Source organism: Scardinius erythrophthalmus (assembly GCF_964197995.2).
Source record: "Scardinius erythrophthalmus genome assembly, chromosome: 3".
Taxonomy (NCBI): Eukaryota; Metazoa; Chordata; class Actinopteri; order Cypriniformes; family Leuciscidae; genus Scardinius; species Scardinius erythrophthalmus.
The window spans coordinates 43936852-43957057 of NC_138223.1; the positions used below are offsets into that span (position 1 = coordinate 43936852).

Below are 20206 nucleotides of genomic sequence, written 5' to 3' on the forward strand. Positions count from 1 at the left end.
GTTTCTCACGACTTCATTTCTCACAAGCGCGGCTTCGTTTCTCACGACTTCATTTCTCACAAGCGCGGCTTCGTTTCTCAGTAGCGCGACTTCGTTTCTCACTAGCACGATTTCGTTTCTCACTAGCGCGGCTTCATTTCTCACTAGCACGGCTTCATTTCTCACTAGCGCGGCTTAATTTCTCACTAGCGCGACTTTGTTACTTACAAGCGCGGCTTCGTTTCTCACTAGCGCAGCTTTGTTTATCATTAGCGCAGCTTCACTTCTCACTAGCGCGACTTCGCTTCTCACAAGTGTGGCTTCACCTCTCACTAGCGCGGCTTCACTTCTCACTAGCGCAACTTCGTTTCTCACAAGTGCGGCTTAGCTTCTCACTAGCGCGACTTCGTTACTTACAAGCGCGGCTTCGTTTCTCACTAGCGCAGCTTTGTTTATCATTAGCGCAGCTTCACTTCTCACTAGCGCGACTTCGTTTCTCACAAGTGCGACTTCGCTTCTCACTAGCGCGACTTCGTTACTCACAAGTGCAGCTTCGTTTCTCAACACTTCACTTCTCACTAGCGCGACTTCGTTTCTCACAAGTGCGACTTCGCTTCTCACTAGCGCGACTTCGTTACTCACAAGTGCAGCTTCGTTTCTCAACACTTCATTTCTCACTAGCGTGACTTCGTTTCTCACAAGTGACTATTTCTCACAAATGCAACTTTATATCTCGCAATTCTGACTTATTTTCCTCACAATTGCGACTTTGTTTTTGTACCAAAAATGTGATTAAGAACTAGTGCAAATGACACTCATCTTCCATATTGCAATGGGTTGTGGGCAATATAAAGCATGCGCAGATGCACAAACTCTGCTGAAAATAGTGCACATCCAGGCACATTTTTTAAATGTATGATGCACCAATTAAAAAGATGTGTATAAAGTAAGGACAGTATGCAAACTGGGATGCAGCAGCAGACTTTATGCGATCCAGAGGTGTGTGTGTTGCTACGGGACGTTTACCTTGCCGTGTGAACTGGCAGACAAAAGCTCGTTTGGCGGTGCAGGAGTGTGAGCTGGGCTGGCCGCTGGCGTCCAGTGACACACACACATTTCCAGGCTGCAGAGTGGCCCGGTCCCTCGAGCCCTCATCCCCCGACCGGACCTCAGAACCGTCCACCCAGCGCAGGACTCGTGGAGAATACTGATCGCTCAAACCCAACCACACGCCACGCTCGCTGAAACACACAGAAACACAAACAGCATCATGACTAATGAGATCCAATACGAGCTGTTTCTGGGGCTAATAGAAAAAGCTCATTAAAAAAAGGGGGACAAACATGGTAAGAGTGTGTGAATATGCGTGGTCATAGATGTATGAATGTATGCTTGTGTATACGTATATATGTGCAAGTATAATTATTCAGGGTTCTCAAGTCTCACGCATTGGCTGTGAGACACACGCAATTCAACCAGTTCACACGCTCACACGCCACACCGTGTATTTCTCACGCTGAAAAGGCAATGCCAACCAAGTTGTCCTGACAGCTTTATATATAACGTTGTATACGAGGCGCAGGCACACAAAGTGAAGTTTCCTGCCGCCAACACGTATCTCGGCCAGATTGCGTTCGTTAGTAGGCAACACAGATGCGCGAACACACAGAAGTTGACGGAACATTCTCGGCCACTGTACGTTCGTTACTAGGTAACCAACAACATCGCGCGAACACACGTCGTGATGGAGAAGGTAAGTTGGAAGAAAGTTGGAAGAAAGTTGGAAGAAAGCTCGTCTAAAATTTTTAGGCTAGAACATTTAATATATAGCCCATCGTGTACATTATTATTGATGCAGTCAAAAACTCTACAACTACTTTGCAACCAGGCCAGAAGCTTTGGCTCAGTTTGGCTAGCTTACGTTATCTGAAACTAAGGGAAATGTTAGTGGGTATGGGAAGGTATTTCTTCATTTTATTTTAAATTATATATGATACTGTATTGATAGTCTTTCTAGTTACATTAAGGCTACATGTAATAAAGTGCTCTGGGTAATATTTTATATCCTGTCAAAACATACATTAATCATTGCCACTGCATTTGTATTTTTCAAAGATGTCAGGGAAAAAGCAAAAAGATATTTTATCATTCAAGTGGGAGCCCCCTACCACTGTTATCAAGGCATCAAAATGTGCAACAAACACGTACAACACAAAACACATTTCATAAGCTGGAGTGTGTACACACACACACACCTTAATACTCTAATATGTCATCTGTTCACAATGTCCCACCACACAATAAATCATTATACCATTTCGACTAGACACATTAAAAATGCAAAAAGATTTGTTTTTCCAAACTGTTTGGAGCAATTTGTTATATTTTTGTCATTTTTGTAATTTTGAAATATAACATTAAAGAGTATATTTGATGTGATGAATTGCTCTGTCATTTATCAGATTTACAAATTGTTATAATTTCAATTTGGGCTGGTTAATTATGAACAATGGGTAAAATTGGGGGGTCGGGGCTCCATTAGGGCTCCTCCCCTAACCACATGTGATCTCACTCCAAGCTTTTGATAAAACTTGAGAACCCTGATTATTGCACATATGTATAATAATATATGTACATATAGCTTCTCTTTATGCATGTGTGTATAGGTATATGACATGTATACATAGGCCTACGTATGCATTCTTATCAAGTAAATTTTAGTCATTTAATTTTATTTATTTTTCTCTTTCCTCACGTTTATGCATTCATACGTTCAAATGTCTTTATTTACGTATTCAGTGCAACATGTACGACTTGTACTTACAACAATCAGGAATGAGGGCAATGTGAAGTCTTGTTTCAAAATTTGGTATTGCTGTTAATGGTTCCCTGTTTATGTAAAGCTTAATTAAGAATAATAATAAAAAAAAACACACACACATTCCTTCTGTTTTCAACAGGTTCAGAAAGACATGAATAAATGATGACAGAATTATCACTCTAGGCTGAACTATTGTTTTTGCTCTCCATTTAATCTCATTACCAACCTGGAGTAGCGACTGAGATTTTAAAGAGATGTCATTTGTAATTTTTCTTTCCTAAGAGCTTCCCATTGGAAAACGCACACAGGAAGTTAATGCAAGGCGAATGCGCTCTGAATGTTTTATGCATATCGCGTTCAGAGCTTCAATAACCCTAATAAAGCATCAGCCGAGGGGAATGTGAGGCGCTATTGAACCCGACGGGATGCTGATCATTTTGAAGTTTCATTTGCCTTCAAACAAGACACAAAAAAAGCGACGGAAACAGAATCGAACGAGCCATGGTGCAAAAACCACAGAATATATCATTTGCAACGAGTCATTTTGATATTTTAGTGCATTTTAGAGCTGGGTTGTTACCATTAACTAAAACTATAACTAGAAACACTTCTTTATTGAAATAAAGCATATATATATATATATATATATATATATATAAACAAACACATATATACATATTTTATATATATATATATATATAGATGTATATGTCTGTGTGTGTTTGTGTATGTATATACTATATGTATGTACTTAATAGACTTAATAGACTAAACTTTATATAATTTATGTTTGTGTAATCTTACAAAGATTAGTAATTGCCATGTAGATCGTTCAGTTTGAGTGTCGAACAGTGAGGCGTGCCGCTGTTATAGTCATTTTTAACTGCGTGACAATTGCATGAACAGATGAAGAGGGAGGGTTTGGTCATCATGGGTCCCAGTGCGACTGTCCCGCCCGGACCGCCGGTAGTAACACCACAGGCCGATTATGCCACACACACACACACACACACGATTATAATGGGCTTGAGCCAACAGCTCACATCTGTGAAAACTACAAACAAAAAAAGAAAAAAATTGGGAGGGAAAGAGAGGGACAAAAACACAACTCTTTCCGCCAGAAAGGGAACAATAAAATTGGTCTGTTCACTTATGTGTTCTTACATAAGTCTGTGTGTGTGTGTGTGTGTGTGTGTGTGTGTGTGTGTGTGGGTGTGTGTGTGTATGTGTGTGTGTTATGGGGGTATGTGGTCCATCTGGAGCAGGTTATAGAGATAGAAAACACACTTCCTCCAACACTCGTTCTGTCTGTCTGCAGTTCTGTCTCTCTCTCGATCTGGTTAGTGGAAGCTCTGCCCTCAAATTAATGATGGGTGTGGAACAGAAGACAGGAAACACACACACACACTCGCATAGATAAACACACATAAACACACATAGCTGGTGTCTCCTCCCTCCTGGAGTCTAATGTATTTCCACAGCTGTGGATCAGCAGATGTGTAACACCACAGTGTGTGTGTGTGTGTGTGTGTGTGTGTGTGTGTGTGTGTGTGTGTGTGTGTGTGTGTGTGTGTGTGTGTGTGTGTGTGTGTGTGTGTGTGTGTGTGTGTGTGTGTGTGTGTGTGTGTGTGTGAGTCTCACACCTGTAAACATTCTATCGTTGAAGAAGAAAGTCACACAAATACACAGTCGAGAATTTACTTATGTTTTTAACCTTACACATTTTAGATAAATATTAAAGTCCTGAAAAGGCTGCATGACTGTATGGGAATTATGTAGAGAGCAAAACAAATGAAAACTCTTTGATCTTTTTCTAGATTTCAACTCTGCTCACTTTGGACATTCATCAATCAACATGAGGTGCATCCTGGGATGCTTTTGAACACTATGTGGGAGAAACATGTGTGTGCTGGACACCTGATGATTTATACATTTATACATAAATAAATACTTGAATGAATAAATAAATGATCCAAATCATTAATTTTTTTTTTTATTAAAACAAACAAACAAATAAATAAAGATAATTTGAAATAATCTTTTAAAATAAATAAAAAAATAAAAATATATAATATATTTTTTTAAATAGTTATATGAATGAGTGAATGATCCAAATAATCAAATGATTATATATATATATATATATATATATATATATATAAAGATCATTTTAAATAATCATTTTAAATTAAAATTTCTATATACATTTCTAAAATAAATATCACTCTAAATCATCTGTTTAAATATAATAAATAATAATAATAAAAAAAAAATCCTACCAAATCATCATAAATAAAAGAACGTTTAAAAAAATAAAAAAAATATCTAGATTTAGTTTTAAAAATATTTATTTTTTTAATGTGTTTTCTTTCTATTTCCTTTGTTCTTTCCTTGTGCTACTGGGCCACTGCCATTTGTAAAGGAATGTGTTGTTCATTGTTTAAAGCCATAAAAATATAAGTTTAAATACATAAATAAAACACCACAAAACTAATTTCAGTATTTAAGGTGGAAACTAATTCCGTCAAAACAAATTACGTATCAAAACTTTGACTGGAAGTGTGTGTGTGTGTGTGTGTGTGTGTGTGTGTGTGTGTGTGTGTGTGTGTGTGTGTGTGTGTGTGTGTGTGTGTGTGTGTGTGTGTGTGTGTGTGTGTGTGTGTGTGTGTGTGTGTGTGTGTGTGTGTGTGTGCGCATCAATGCTAGAATATTAAATATTTAGAAACAGAATAAATGAGTGAATATCAGAATAATAAGTTTGAGACTAAGGTGTGATGGCAAAGAAAGCAGTGTGATGGTTAATTGATCATCATAAGATCACATCAGTGCTAATGCTGTCCTCCAGCCACGTCAGGACGATCGGCTCTACAAGATTAGCACACATGAACACCTCCAGCGGGAAATTCCCTGAGTTCGGGGAGACAATTAAACAATCTAGAGGAAGCAAATCGCTGATAATCAGGTTGTGATTATGAATGCTGTTTGGTTTGAACACATTTTGTGTTCTGCTGATGAATAATAAATATGAAACTCACCAGAACGGACTATCCGTTTAGACCAGACACGTCAAAATAAGCTATTTTTAATGTGACGTTTACAAGCATGATATAAAACTGGCTTGAAGCAAAGCTGTAGCTCATTCGACATCTAGACAATACAATCGTTTCATAATTGATGAACTTTGCAGAATTAAGAGTTATTTTCCTGTTGAAACGATCTGTATTGTATAAAGCGCTATGTAAATAAACATGACTTGATCAAAGAAACGTAATATGTGTTTAGACTTGGTGGTCAGAATTTCTGTCCAAGCAAAAGTAATAAATACTGATTATCTCATGGACATGAACACAGAAAACAAACCATGATTTGCAGTTTACATGCTCAGATCTGGGATTGGGTGAATGTCAGTCAGCTCAGAAAAGAAAATGAGCCATCAGCTGATCTCTTGACTCAGGTGCTCAGAGGAAAACCACAACAGAAGAGAGAGAAACGACAAACAAGAGGCACAACTTTTCCATTACGTACACGTATTACATTGCATGTCTAGTCAGATTAAAAAATATTTTTGTTTTGTTTTCCAGTACAAATAACTACACATTCAAGGCAAGACACTGGAAATGGATGATTTTTCAGATTAATTCAAATTTAATGTTTTGCAACGATATACATATAGTTTTTTTTTTTTTTATCGCGGTTTTGAAAAAAATATAAGCAAACACTACAGTTAGACATGTTGAAGATACACCAAGATAAAAAAAAGATTTGATACATCGCTAGACCTAAGCGGCACGTTGAAAAAAGGGGGAAAAAAGGTAATGAGACGCAAGTTGTACAACTTTTAAAGGTAGAGTAGGCAATTTCAGAGAGGTTAGCGATAGCAAGCTAGCTTTGAATAGTTCACCCAAAAATGATGATTCTGTCATCATTTACTCACCCTCATGTCGTTCCAAACCTGTATGAGTTTCTGTCTTTTGTTGAACTCATTTTGAAGAATGTTGAAAAGTGAACCGTTTTGGCTCCCATTGATTTCCATTGTATGAACAAAATAATACAATAGAAGTCAATGGGGACCAAAATGTTTGGGTTTTCAACATTCTTCAACAAATGCAGAAGAAAGAAATGCATACAGGTTCGGAAAGACATGAGGGCAGGATTTTCATTTTTGGGTGAACTGTCCCTTTAAGTCTTGTTTTCTGATAAAAAAAAAAAAGAAAGTTAAATTTTATGCTTAAAACAAGAAAATATATCTGCCAATGGAGTCAAACAGAAAACACAATTATTTTTCTAACCTTGTTGGCAGATATTTTTTTCTTGTTTTAGGTAAAAACTCACTTAATTTTGATACATTTTTTAAGACTTAATACTTCTCAAGTTAATGTACCTTGATTAAGAATGTTTAGATATTTCTACAGGAAAACAAGACACATATTGGGTTATACTTTAATTTAAGTTTAAGCCCTTGTTGTTATAGTATAATTATACATTTAAGTAATATTAATTAATAACATGTACTAACGGTAAGGTTTCGTTGCTTGTAATTATGCATAATGTACTGTTACTATAGTAAGTACATGTAACGGTAACACTAAAATAAGGTTTTATTTGTTAACATTAGGTAATGCATTAGCAATATATATGTTACAGTATTGTTCCATCTTTGTTAATGTTAGTTCATAAAAATACAAATTAACAATGTTGGATTTTAACAATGCATTAGTAAATGTTGAAATTAACATTAAGATTAATAAACGCTGTAGAAATATTGTTCATTGCTATTTAATGTGATCTCATATTTAACTAATGTTAAAGCTGCAGTCCGTAACGTTTTTGTGTTCAAAATTTACAAAATGTATATAATGAGCGAGTACATCATGAATTAATTTTCCAAAACGCGCGCGTGTGTGTGTGTGTGTATAATCATCTCACACGTCCAGTGTTCTAATGAGACACTCTGTCACATTATAAGACACATTAATTGGTTCTGAATGTTCTGGTCTGTTCCTGTGAGGAAATCACACATCTCCAGTCTTTCTCAGCAGGTCGTGAGCTGGGCAGCACTCAGAGACTTTAAAATGCATTTTAAAAAGTCATGGTTCCCATGGTGCCCTGCTGCTGTTCCAGAGGAAAAAGTCGGGGTCAAAGCAGCAGCACAGCTCTCAATGGAAACAGTGCATTAGCAGCGGAAGTCATTCACCTCAGCATCTTCATGCCATTTCGAGCCGGCTTTGATATTAAACGGTCAGTGATTTAAAAGGTGAAACGTGTCATTTCTGCTGCAGATGGAATTTCAATCAGTTTGGACCGGACATCATAATATCGGCTCATCCAATGGTGCGACTATCGGCGCTCTGACTAAAATCACACAATCAAATCACACGAAAGCCCATCAAGACATACAAAGATAGACGAGGAGTTCCGGAATCTTCTGCAAAGGGTTTTGGAATTCAGAATGAAAGCCTGCCGAGGTTTTGTAAAAGCAGAGAGTAGAGTGTGTGACTCACTGTGTGATTCGAGGGGCCAGGAGGTCCCGGACGGATTGGGAATGCACCACTGCGAGCTCCCCTCCACGGGCCGAACAATTCCGACGTGCGTCCGACCAGCTGACTTCTTCCGACACCAAGAGGAAACAGCGGGATGAGTCCGTGTGATGGAGCGCATCTGGCAAACACAGCGGCTCCGCTGAAGGGACAGGACGTTTGACTTTATTAATATTGTTCATAAGCACTTTCTTAAAATAATGTAATAAAATAAAAATATATTTTCAGGATTCTTTGATGAATAGAAAGTTCAAAAGAACAGCATTTATTTGAAATAGAAATCTTTACTAACAATATAAACTTGTCACTTTTGATACATTTAGTGCATCCTTGCTGAATAAAAGTATTAATAAAAAAATATTTCTGAACAGTAGTGTAAAATAATATAATTAAATAGAAAACATTAACGCAGAAAATCTGCAAAAATATCATAATATGCACAGGACTGAAAATATGTAAAAATATTAACAGGCATATTAGGAAAATTCACAATTTTGTGAATGCATAAACAACAGCAAACATTAGTAATTAAATAACAAATATGCAAAAAATGCTGTAAAAAATTATAAAAAATATAACCATGAAGTCCATATCATCAACATATCAATGAGATTTCAGTGCAAAACAACAAAGCCAACAATTCTCTGAACAATACACTGTTTATGTATTATTAACTATTACTTTTATGGATTATTAATTGTATGGGTCATTCATTAACCCAAATGAAAATGCATCTGGGCCATATTTTCTTTAATCTTATGTTATTTCGTTCAAGGTCTTTGAGGATCTCACACATCCTCCCTTCTTTACAACGTGACGTCAATAACTAACAATATGGGGGAAAAAAAAATCTCCATTTTAAAAGTTGAAAAGCCTGCTTATTATATATGTTATATTCAGACACATCAGTCCAGAATTTCTCTGCTTCTGTAACCCGCTTTCTTCTCCTCCTGGGATCGGGGCTCTTATCTGTTCTCTCAAACCAAACAATGATGGACAGATCTCTGCAGGCCTGATAAACAAACAAGGGGAATCTTCACATGCCATCGCTTACATGCTTTGTGAAAGAGAGGGGATGTTTATGGTCTGATAGATCATGAAAAGCAGGATATTTTAAGAGAGAGAGAGAGAAAGAGAGAGAGAGAGAGAGTCACACAGTCATTTCAAAGCGCGTTATATCTGAGCTGTGCTGATGTGAGAATGTGTCATCAAGATTGTGCCAGTTTGTATGTGTAGTTCTCCAAAAACAGTGAGCTGCCTATCTAGACAAGACACAAAGCCCGTTTCAAAACACTCAACCACAGATGAGACACTTTAATATGACCTTTATGTCTCCAGATAATAATCATAGGGACGAGTATAAAACTCGTATAAAAAGAAAAAACCCATTGAAAGTAGCAGAGAAATGTTTTTTATGAATTACACTCAATTTAATACTAATGAAACGCTGAATAAAATAGGTTAATCTAGTTAAAAATGTACTATTTTACTCAATATTAAATTTGATTGGTATCATAAATTGTGCTTCTTAAGCTCAAATCAGGCCATTGATTTTTTTAACTATAATTAATTTTTAATGCTCAATAATATAATATAATATAATATAATGGCCATAGATTTTTTTAACTATAATTAATTTTTAATGCTCAATAATATAATATAATATAATGGCCATAGATTTTTTTTAACTACAATTAATTTTTAATGCTCAATAATATAATATAATATAATATAATATAATATAATATAATATAATATAATATAATATAATATAATATAATATAATATAATTAGTGCTGTCAAATCGATTATTCACGATTAATCGCATCTAACATAAAAGTTTTTGTTTACATATTGTGTGTAGTGTGTATGCATATTGTGTTTACATATATAATATATATATATATATATATATATATATAGTGTGTGTGTATATATATATATAAAATGTATGTTTGTGTATGTATACATATATTCATATACATATACAGTATATATATATATATATATATATATATATATATATATATATATACAGTATATAAATACAATAATATATGCACACACATATTATATAAACAAAAACGATTCGATTAATCACGATTTGACAGCACTAAATATAAAATAATTAATAAAATATAATACAATTTCATCAAAGCTACAGTAAAAACTGTAATATTGCAAAATATTATTACAATTTAAAACAACCGTTTTCTATTTGAATATCTGTTAAAATGTAATTTATTCCTGTGATCAAAGCTGAATTTTCAGCATCATTACTCCAGTCTTCAGTGTCACATGATCCTTCAGAAATCACTCTAATATGATGAGATTAGAAAAGGACACATGTGCATTCAAGAGTAAATGCCCAGCAGGTAAAGGTCTTAAATCAGAGCTCGTGTTTCTCGTACCTCTCGCTATCTCTTTCCCATCCTTCTGGATCCTCCAGTCCACGGTTACGCCCACTCCGCCCCAGTTGACCAGAGAAAGCTCCGCCTCCAGGCTCTGATTGGCCACTACAAGTGAAGGGCAGTGGAGCTCAAGTCGAGGCGGCAGATCCACACTCACGTTCCCCTGAGCCACGATCTCCTGGTGACCCGCTGAGAGACTCACTTGAGCCTGGTAGAGTCCCGGGAGCCCGTACTTATGCCTCGCCGTGGTGTTGGGCGTTGAGCTGTTGACCCGGGGTGAAAGGTCACCGAAGTCCCATGAGAAAGAGGCAGGGGAGACCGAGGAGGCGACAGACAGGACGGCCTCTGAATGAACGGACACGCGACGGGAAGGAAGAGAGGCGGAGAAATTCACCTGTGGGAGGAGAATGTGTGCAAATTATTATGACACTTACAATATCGTAAATCGCAGTCAAATACAGTAAAACAGTTATATTGTGAAATATTATTACAATTTAAGATGACAGTTTTCTATGTGAATACCGTACATGTTACAAAGTAATTTATTGCTGTGATCAAAGCTGAATTTTCAGCATCATTACTCCAGTCTTCAGTGTCACATGATCCTTCAGAAATCACTCTAATATGATGATTTGATGATCAAGAAACATTTCTGATTATTATCAGTGTTGGAAACAGTTTATATTTTTGTGTGAACTGTGATGCATTTTTTTTTAGGATTCTCTGATGAATAGAAAGTTCAAAAGATCAGCATTTATTTGAAATCTTTTGTAACATTATAATGTCTTTAGTTATTTGATCAATTGAATGCATCCTTGCTGAATAAAAGTATTCATTTCTCAAAACTAAATCTTACTAACCCTAATTTTTTGAATGATTCATTGTCTTTATGAAAATGTTCTTTATAACGAACAAATTTTAATTGTCTTTGCAAGGACTGTGATATGAAGAGTGCGCAAAGTAACTTATTTTAGTAACTGTGTGAAAGTGAACAGCACTTAACAGGCACAATACCGGAATAAACATGAATATCTATGGGCTCAATATGCGACACATGACTAAACATGCGTCATCGTTTTTAAATAGCTCCGTTTTCACAGTCCAACACGAAAACGGCGCTTTCGATATGATCCACTTTAAAGAGCATTTTCAAAAAGGTTAGTTTTCATGAATAAAAACGCCGTCTCAGTGTGGACGGAAGGCCAAAACGGAGAGGAAAAGATGCGTTTTCAAGCTAAAACGTCTTAGTGTGGACAAGACCTGAGCTTGTGATTTTGAAGAGCTTGATTATCAGCTTCAGGACCTCGAGTTCTGTACCTGAAACACGTCCTGCGCCACAGTCCAGCGACACTTCTTCATGACCTGCGAGTTGGAGCAGGCGGCCGAACACTGCGACTCGCTGATGTGGTTGGGTTCGGAGTTAGTGCTGCACAGACACTCTCTCTGCTGACCCAGGCCGCCGTACAGCTGGTTCTCGTGGAAGCATTTCGAGTTGCACTCTTCCCGCGAGAACGGCCCGGGAGTGGAGGAGGAGAAGATGACCAGCTCCACACCCGCCACGTGCTCATCGTCCTGCAGACAGCCCGCGTACGTCAGGCCTGGGAGAGAGAGAGAGAGAGAGAGAGAGAGACGGGAATCACCAATTCAAGCTCTCACTAACAAAATATGCTATTACTTTATTTGAGGCCTTTATGTATCATTTCTCTGCATATCTCTTGCTTGCTTTCATATCTAGTTGACTGTTATGAATATTGTTGGCTCTTGTTATGTGAAGTCGCTTTGGATAAAAGCATCTGCTAAATGAAGTGTGTTGTAATGCATTATTTATTTCCCTAAGTAATTGCAACCGAAGGTAAAATACACTATACAGAGCACCAGATTAACATTTGAGAGCAGTGGCACCGGTGCCATTAAGTTCTACAGATGCACCTGATTTGTTCACGCAGGGGAGAAATTTGTCATAAAGTTAATTTAATCATATGTTTTGCATTAATAAGTGCAGTTACTAATAATATTACATGTTTGTTTATTGGAAATTCAACAGTAATGCACTGGGCTTGAATTGATATGCAGATAAAATGTACTTTTATTAACAACAGCAATGTGCGCAAACCTCATTTTTATAGGGAAAATTAAGATTCTACTCGTATTAAATGTACCATTGTTCTTTTATAGTTTCATCCTGAAGTGACCGACAGCTTCCCTGATTATAAAAGAAGCGCTCTTTACTTGCTTTCTGTGTAATTCAGTCACAATTTGAAGAAAAGTTTTAGTTTTTCATGAGACTTTGTGACTTGCATAATATATTAGGGAGTGGAAATGGATAATATATCAGTAAGTGTTCCTCTGCCGCCATCTACAGGTTATAGTGGAATTTAAAAATAAAATAAAAGCCACAAAGCGTTAGTTTTCCTACATCTTCAAACTTTTAGTTTTACAAATCATCACATTGAAAATAACATTAAAATTGGATAATATTAAGTGCCGGAAAAAGTGTGAAGCACTTGAAAGTCCTTGAGTTTCATTTCGACAATTTCTGCCACAAAACCATGGTTACAGTAAGCATTACTACATTAAATCCATGGTGAACGTTGGTGATTTGTGGATTGAAAAGCCTTCTATAACACAATGCTTCTCCTGATTTCCACATCAGCGCTGTTTGATCTGATATGGTTTATTACAGAATCATGTGCCGAATCGGAATGCTTCCCACTAGATCTCGCAGCGATGTATGGAATGGACTATCGAAATAAAGTGTTGCCAAACTGCGTATTGTTCTGCTGTAGTCCAGTCCAGGTGCATGTGTGTGTCACTCACCGCAGGCGCTGACGTTGAGCAGCGGCTGGTTTTTCACTTCCGGCGGACGGTCACAGAGCATAGAGTTGGGTCGCTTCACTCGAACACCCTTTTCCTGCAACCAGCTGACCAACTGCACCAGCTTACAGTCGCAGACGAACGGGTTAGAGCTCAGGTCTCTGCCAAAACAGAGGGAATATTTCATTAACTGGCACAGGTTGAAAACATTATACGATCTTTATTCAAACAGTGAATGTGTGATAAGGATACTCATTTAAAGAGCATTATTCTGTGCATGACGACGTGTGGACTGACCCTGAGGTCAAGCTCGAGTCTTATTGGATATGAAGTAATCGCACAGCAGTGGCGGAGCAATCTGTCACCGCAGTTTTATCAGTCCGGGAAACACAACACAGCACTCTAATCTATAATTATTATTGCAGAACTGAAAAGAGTTCAACGGGGAATTTTAATCAGGGCATGAAAGCAGCACTTGGAAAGTCACAGAGGGAATAAATGAAGCTTTAGCAAATAAAAACGGCAATAGAATCTGGATAAGAATATTTAACCAATGGATAATGTGTGAATTATTATTAAATCACAAAGGGAAAAGGAATCTTAATGCTTCTTTTAACTACAAAACAAGATTATAATCATTATCATTTGGTGAAAAGTCACTGCAATAAAATTAAAGTAGACTTTTTGCAACCATTAAGATTTCCTGAATATTTAAGCACATTTTCTCTCCAGATGCTCATTACTGTAATACAGTGATCAACAACATCTGGTTTGAACACAAATAAAATCGACATAAATTAAGGTCAGTGTATAAATTATATATATATATATATATATATATTAAAATATATAAATTAAATAACTAAAAATAAAATGTCTATTCAGTAAAAAATAATGTAATGATATATTATTTAATAGTATTACATTTATTCATTTAATCAAATAAAATTGGAAAAATTTAATAAAAATGAATGTCTGCTACAATAAAGAATGTCATTATATATTAATTCATATTTAATTTATTCAGTTCCTCAAATAAATATACAATAAAATAATATAGAATAGACTACAGCAATAAATTATGTCATGATATATGATTTAAATTGCTAGTGTACATTTGTAAGTATACATGATGGCATAAAATTTGTAGTAAATTTAAGTTATGCTAATTTTTATTTAAAAGGCATTGTGTCCAGACACATTCACTGCTTTATAGTAATGAGAATCTGGAGGAGAAAATAATGCCAAGAAATCTTAATAATGAGAGACTCAATTTTTATTGTGAAAAACTCATGTGAAAAGGTCATTTATACTCTATCACTATTAAAGCATAAACAAGCAGTTTGTGTGTCTCACAAGTTCTTTATTTGTGTGTGGATGGTTTTTGTGCAATGGACGTCTCTTCTAATTCTAACACACACACACACACAGCAGTATTAAGATCTAGTTTACATCCAAGGTCATTGGGCTTCTTTTCAGCTTTTGTTTTGAATGTTTGAGAACACAAAGTCTGAAGGTTATATGCGTGTTACTGCACATGTGTGTTCGTACTCACATTGTAGTTAAATTAAATAAATTATCACATGTTCGTTCCTCGATGGTGGTGATCTGGTTGTTGCTCAAATCTCTGCAAGACATGAAAGACAAAAGTGAAACGTATATTATTGCTCAGGATTTTTTCCTTCTTTCTAAGTCACTTCTTTCTTTTCCTCTCAGTATAATCGTTCCCTTGTTCAGCTGTTGGAGCAGCATATGGAAAAGTTCTGGAGTGATTTTGGTGAACCAGACAGAGTGTGAGTGTGTGTGTGTGTGTGTGTGTGTGTGTGTGTGTGTGTGTGTGTGTGTGTGTGTGTGTGTGTGTGTGTGTGTGTGTGTGTGTGTGTGTGTACCGAAATGGAGCAGGAAATTCAGCAGTCAAAGCCTGAAGCAATGACGTTTAATTGGTTGTAATGGGCATGTGATTGAACTCACAATGTGTGTGTGTGTGTGTGTGTTGGAAATTCTATAGTGTAGGTGCAGATCTGTTACTGTTCACACAACAAAGATAAATGTAACTGATTCACTTTTCTGCTTATTTTGCTTTTGTTTGAGCTTAAAGAGTTGAGAGCGTCTGCTCAGTCCCTCAGCGTTTGACTCTGTGGTTCGGGAGAGACTCCAGAAAGATCCGCCTACACATTCTCACCATATGAGCTGAAAAAAACGTCTGGGAACTAGAGCATCCTGCCACCCACACACACACTTACAGCACAGTTAACGGCCCACAGCCGAAGATCCCGTGAGGAAGAGTGACCAGACGATTGCTCTGAAGATACCTGAGGAGAAAAGCCAACAGGACGGTGTTTGAACTGAGTTATGTTCAGTTCCACATAAAATAAATAAATTAAATAAAATAAACACTTTTTTATTATTAATAATAGCATTAATAAAAAAAAAATTAATAAAAAGATACAATATTGATTTGATGTTTAGTATTTTAGCATTTCACTTAATATTATGTTCAGTTGCCATAAATAAAATAATAAACTTAATTTAATATTTTTCATTCATTAAAATGAAAATGTGTCTACTGCAATAAAAGATGACAAATAAATAAGAGAATGTCACTTTACATTTGTTTTTAGCATTTTAATTAACGTCATTTTAATATAACTTAATTTAAATATTAATTTAACTTAATTTTAATATTTTCCATCATCAATAATATAGTCCACTTCAATAAAAGATGCCATGATATATTATATTATTTCATATTATTCAGTTACACATTATTGATTTCATAATTTCTAATTCATATTTCTAATAAATAATGTATTAATAATAATAATAATAATAACAATAATTTCACTTTACATCATGATTTTTTTTTTTTTTTTGCATTTTAATTAAGATTATTTCAATATTTTCCAATCATCCAGTCTACTGCAATAAAAGATGCCATGATATATTATTTCATATTATTTAATATATTCTGTTAAAATATAATAGAATATATAATAAAACAAAGTACTTTATAATTAATAAATAATAATTTAATAATAATAATAATAATAATAATAATATTGCAGAAATACTGCAAAAAAGTCATGATATATTACATGAATAAAGCACGTTATAAATATTAATGATGGTAGCATTTGACTGCATTACAGTAATGAGAATCTAGAGAAAATGGGCTGAAAATATCAGATTTCAAGAAATCCTATTGGTCTTAAATGAGAATTCATTTTCATTTAAAATATAATTAATATATACCTGATAACCTGATTAAAAATTGCAGATTAGAAAACAATTGTCTTTTTGCTTTAGCACAAGCTCAGGTTTACACCAGACCACCTATTATCCATGGACACGATCTCTCCAGACCACCCATTACAGATGTACGCGAAGGACTGAGTCTCCACACACACACACACACACACACACGAGAGACGTGGCACTTACAGCTCCTTGAGGGCGGTGAGGTGATCAAAGAGGCTCCAATCCACAGAGGGAATGTGGTTTCTGGACAGATCTCTGCAACAGAAGCCAGAAAGACACGCTTAGACATTTACACACACACACACACACACACACACACACACACACACACACTCAAACGCTGCACCTTCAGCCGAATGTTCAGGCTGCTCTTTGAAAGTGAATGGGGACTAAAGCTGTCAAGCTCCACAATGGAGCACAAAAGCATCATAAAAGGAGGTCATGTGACATTACAAGTCTCCTGAAGTCGTACGATTGATTTGTGCGAGGAACAGAATGAAATTGAATCTCTTCCCCTTTGCCGTAGCTCTCAAAAGACTAACTTGTGGGACTTTCATGGCACTTTTTTTGGCCCACGACAATGTTAATCACTGCTCAATTGTGTAGAAAGAAAGAATGCAGTACAGGTTTAGAACAACGTGAGTTAATCATGACAGAAACTACATTTTTGGGTAAACCAAGCAAGTCTCTTCTGCTCATCAAGAAGGCCTTTATTTGATCCGAAATACAGTAAAACTGTAATATTATGATTACAACTTAAACTGTAAAACTGTTTTCTATCTGAATTCATTTTAAAGTGTAGTTTATAAGTTCATGTTTCATCACCCATGATGCAAAGTACAAGCAATCAGAATAATGGACCAATCATCATCAGTCTTCCTGATTAACACACCAATCATTAAAACCAATAACGTAACCTGTGTTAGCAGACACGGGCACAACGGAGTGTGTGTGTGTGTGTGTGTGTGTGTGTGTGTGTGTATGAACTGTTCCCAGAAGGAAACATCTGTCCATTCCAGACAGACTGTGTAAGAGAGAAGGAGGCGTTTTCCTCAACTGACCATCGACGCTGTTGAAAAGCCTCTGCTAAAGTCGTTATTGTGTCAGATCCTCCTTAGTTGCACACTAACAGGAGGAGATCTTACGCATCATCACGTTACGCAACACGACGTGTGTGTGTGTGTGTGCAACTGTGGTAACAAATCTGAACGTTATCAGTGCATACTGAATGAAAGTGTTGCGCTGTGCTCTTCTGAGTGTATTTTCATCAGAATCAGATATAGTGTTGTGTAAGGGTCTCGGAAAGTTTATTTAAGCAACTGGAATGGAGAGAAATACCTTCAGAGTCACGAGATGACGGCCAGGTAACAGTTGAGTTAAAACTTCTGCCTTCAAGGGTTAATTATAATGAAAATGATCCCATAATTTACTCAGCTTTAAGCTATCCTAGGTCTTTATGACTATCTTCTTCCAGCCGAACACAGCCAGTTATATTAAAATCCCCCTGTAGTCAATAATTTATAATATTATAATAATATAATTTATCCCTTAAAACTCATCTTTGATCACCAAAATGACACATTTCAAAAAACAAATCTTGAAAAAATGTCTTAATGCCTTAAAATAGCTTGAATGTAACTCTACACCGTTGTTTCATTTAGTATACGTGGTTCTATGAATATGCAAATGAGCCCCGCCTCCACTCACTCACTCAGCTCAGAGATCCACTGGTTGACGATCACACGTTGATCTGATTGGTTACAGTTTGTGACGTCAGAAACACCAGCGATTTCAAACCGTGTTTTTGAGACTGTCTTTGGTTCACTGCAAGTTTTAAGGAGAAAATACTCAGCAATGGTGTCGACTTATGAATTTACACATGGTTTGTCTTTAAGCATATTAAAAACACCACATAAACAACATTAAAAGCTTGATTTTCACCACAGGGGGACTTTAAATAATATCCTGGCTCTTCACAGCTTTATAATGGCGTTTGAGATTTTTTGCAAACTCAAAAAAAGTGCATCCATCCATCATAAAAGTAATCCATTAGTCTCCAGTGGGGCCTTCTGAAGCAAAGCGATGGGTTTTTGTAGGAAAAATATCCCAATCTAAAACCTTATAAACTATAATCACTGGCTTCCGGTAATGGCCATAGAGTCGAGTTCTGGCGGAAGAGTGACCTCTGACCCCACGTACGACATAATAGGACAAAAAAAACTTCAAAACCTCGGAAAAAAAGCTGTTAAGTGACTGAATGCCAGTGGGCGGGGCCTATGATGCGACTGTGTAAAACTATTCGTCAATGTCTTTCTCTGAAGGCAGTCATATGCAATATTTACCCGTGTGCATCACAGATCCCGCAATATCAATATCACTTTTAGTGTCGCGTCAAAAGCTACAAGAGCACATTATAATGACTGACGCTGTCTACACTGGATACAGTAGACAGATGTGTGTTCAGTTTCTGACACTCCACACACTTGAGTGACACGGATGAGTCTGTCGACAACAGGACGAGTGAAAGAGCGTTTGCTTTGATGCGTCCAGATTAAACAGCTGTTCAAGTGTCTCTACAGACTATAGAAGGATCCCAAAATCGGAAACAAGTGTATGGTTTATTTAATGGCGTCCTGGTTCACACCGGAGGATTATATGTTTGTTCGGAGCATTTTCTTTTGTACTGTTCTGTATTGGATCTGACAGCACCTGCATCACAAACTATAAGTAATCACAAACTATAAGTAAATTATTTCATAATGCTTGGTCTGTAAATTCCGGTTTTATATGGATAATGTTCACAAGCAATAGCAAGTGGGCACTGATACCGTTTCCGACGCAGTGAGGTTAGCCAATCATAACTGTGGCAGTTTACTGACAAGCCCCAAACTGATCATTTCAGACAGAGGGTTCAAAAAAACTTTTTTAAACATTATAAGTGAACCTCAAGGAACATATTATAAAACAAATCCATGGCAAGACCCCTTTAACATGCTGGAAAAACAAGCCGTTAAAAAAGGTTGTGTATTAAACTCATAAATATGGAAATGAGGAACACTAATCCAGGGTTTGCAGTTGTGCAGGATTAATCTTGAAATCTCTGCTTTGGAGATTTCTCTCTTTATTTGTATGTTGTTCCTTCAATTATTCATACGGTTTATTGACTGCAGAAGCGGATGATTTCCACACAGGCTTCAGTGTTTCCGAGTGCCTGATTGCTGGAAAAGTGAACAGTAGGACGGCCGCTCCAATATGAAGTAGCTCTCACGTGTGGGTCACATTTTCCATGCAGCATTTGAAAGGATTGATTTAACGTCCAGATTCACTTCAACAGGCAAGAACGGATTGTGGTTGTGCTGTTTTTCTGCTGGACGGAGAGGCGGGAA

General features: G+C 36.5%; 1 protein-coding gene across 1 annotated transcript in view; it reads right to left on the reverse strand.

Annotated features, from left to right (window-relative positions):
• pkd1a (polycystic kidney disease 1a) overlaps positions 1–20206 on the reverse strand; it is a 92503-nt gene that overhangs the window by 58089 nt on the left and 14208 nt on the right. Inside the window, exons 2-9 of the mRNA XM_081361512.1 lie at positions 17004–17075; positions 15806–15874; positions 15118–15189; positions 13566–13723; positions 12066–12346; positions 10749–11142; positions 8302–8479; positions 1006–1220 (exon numbers count right to left, since the gene is read on the reverse strand). Coding sequence (XP_081217638.1) covers positions 1006–1220; positions 8302–8479; positions 10749–11142; positions 12066–12346; positions 13566–13723; positions 15118–15189; positions 15806–15874; positions 17004–17075 — 1439 coding nt within the window. The remainder of the gene's footprint in view (positions 1–1005; positions 1221–8301; positions 8480–10748; positions 11143–12065; positions 12347–13565; positions 13724–15117; positions 15190–15805; positions 15875–17003; positions 17076–20206) is intronic.